The 2,090-nt window shown below is 30.6% G+C and overlaps 1 protein-coding gene across 1 annotated transcript in view; it reads left to right on the top strand.

Annotated features, from left to right (window-relative positions):
• Positions 1-2,090, top strand: part of LOC117102029 (homeobox protein XHOX-3-like) — a 10,118-nt gene that overhangs the window by 1,429 nt on the left and 6,599 nt on the right. The window contains exon 2 of the mRNA XM_033242246.1: positions 1,061-1,221. Within this exon, the coding sequence (XP_033098137.1) occupies positions 1,061-1,221 (161 nt within the window). The remainder of the gene's footprint in view (positions 1-1,060; positions 1,222-2,090) is intronic.

Below are 2,090 nucleotides of genomic sequence, written 5' to 3'. Positions count from 1 at the left end.
ATATATAGGCCTCTGATACTTACTAAATATTATTATCCAATATAAAAAATTTATATAGTAAACATGTAAATTGGTGACTGCGTATCCCTTTTTTGATTTGGGCATGAGCTTCTCATTATAGGCTATGGGCCTATACAAATATTTTGTTATATATCATATGTATGATTGAATGATGAATATATAAATATATGTGTATATATATATATATATATATATATATATATATATATATATCAGGTATTCATGTATATGTAGGACAATGTACTAGGGACAGTATCAGGGAGGATGTCTTGTGTAAGCATATATGCCAATAACTAGTTAATAATATTATTATATATATCGAAAATGATTATTCTTATTCATTATAGATTCTCTATTTTTTACAACTAATTACAATTAAAGTAAAATCTAAAAAACGGATGTAGGCCCAACAACATAGGGCGTATCTCCATCAGCATCATTACCTATTAATTATGTTTCGTCCACATAATGTACTATTAATTATATTTCCAAATAATCACTAAAATGATCAGTCGATAAGGTGAACACTAACATCCGGTTTCTAATAAACACATTCAAAAACTAATCTAAATTATTTGAGAATACTTGGTACTGCGTTGGTGTTGGACACTAATTTTAATTGATATAATAATTGCCAAAACTTTAATTAGATAACCACCCACTCATGATGTTATCAGTTGTGAAATTATAGCCCTATAAATCGTTTTATAAAGTGTTTTAGCGGGAGCAGCTCCGTATAAAAGTTGTTGCCTCATACTTTGTGTTTGTTTTCATCCGGATCTTTTCGCAAAGCAAGCGTTTGATACCAAACCTTGTCGTACATACCAGATACTGTGTTATCCACAAATTGTTGCGGCTTAAAATATGATTTTACAACGAACGTTTTGGATCAATATCACAGTCGAATAAATTAATTCCGGGTCAACTCGAAGATTGGTAGTAAGAATTTGAACAACTTAAAACTACATTTTAACATTTCCAATACATTTTTTAATGGAATCATCTAAAGTTGGTAAAATTCGTCTTGATTCTGTTCCAGCAAGCGATGCTTTAGATGGTCAACCCAGGCGCTATAGAACTGCGTTTACAAGGGAACAGATTGGACGACTTGAGAAAGAGTTCTGCCGTGAAAACTATGTTTCAAGGCCTCGAAGGTGTGAGCTAGCTGCCTCCCTCAACTTACCTGAAACAACTATCAAGGTACTGATTTTCTTTTTATTTGATTTGCTAATTACAAATTATAAATAATAAATCATGCTCCGCCATTCCATGGTATATGATGCAACATAATCAATAGCAACTATGGTAAACATTAGTGACAACCATGCGTTCTAGAACTACGAATCATTTTCAGACCAGGGTGAACAGCCGATGTTGATATTTTGAATCATTTTGACCAGGCCTAGTTATTCAACACTCATCCACATCTTTCAACCCGAATATTGTATTGTTTTAGGACACAATATATTATATCATGTCAATATCTTGGTTTTGTGTTTGACACGAACGAAAATCACAGGTTTCACTCCAGTAATCTTTTACCTAGAAATCGTAGGCCGAAACTTCATTTATGACATTCCATATTAATTTTAAGTATGATTGAAGAACAGTGATTAACCGAGGTGTGGGCGAAGAACAGCTTTCATCAACCTTAATATTAAAAACAAATCAATAATGTTATTTATATTTCGGAAATAGGATTTAAATTACAAAAAAAAATATGTATAATATAATATATTAGCCAAACAATTATGCGAGTAAACAATAAAATGTATGGATACAGATTTAGAACAAACTATATTGTGGCAAAATGAAAGTCTGTAAAAATAAAAGGGTGAATCACTTATTTATGGTAAATTATTAAATCACTGCTTTGTAAATATTGACAACTTAGTAATCATCTTTTTTACACAATTATATTTTGGATCCGAACTTTATTTTGATATATTATAATTAATTTCTTTTTTTAGAAAACGTATGTCCTTTCCTTCTTCTTATATGTTTTCTTCTGGTGACATTAGATTTCCCACTTTTCCTACTCATGTGCCTGGTTTACTGATATTTAAAAA

This window comes from Anneissia japonica, unplaced genomic scaffold (assembly GCF_011630105.1).
Source record: "Anneissia japonica isolate Jap-2015-1 unplaced genomic scaffold, ASM1163010v1 scaffold997_len2565447_cov190, whole genome shotgun sequence".
Taxonomy (NCBI): domain Eukaryota; kingdom Metazoa; phylum Echinodermata; class Crinoidea; order Comatulida; family Comatulidae; genus Anneissia; species Anneissia japonica.
Note: the sequence above shows the minus strand (reverse complement) of the source record. Positions and strands in the feature narration are given on the sequence as shown.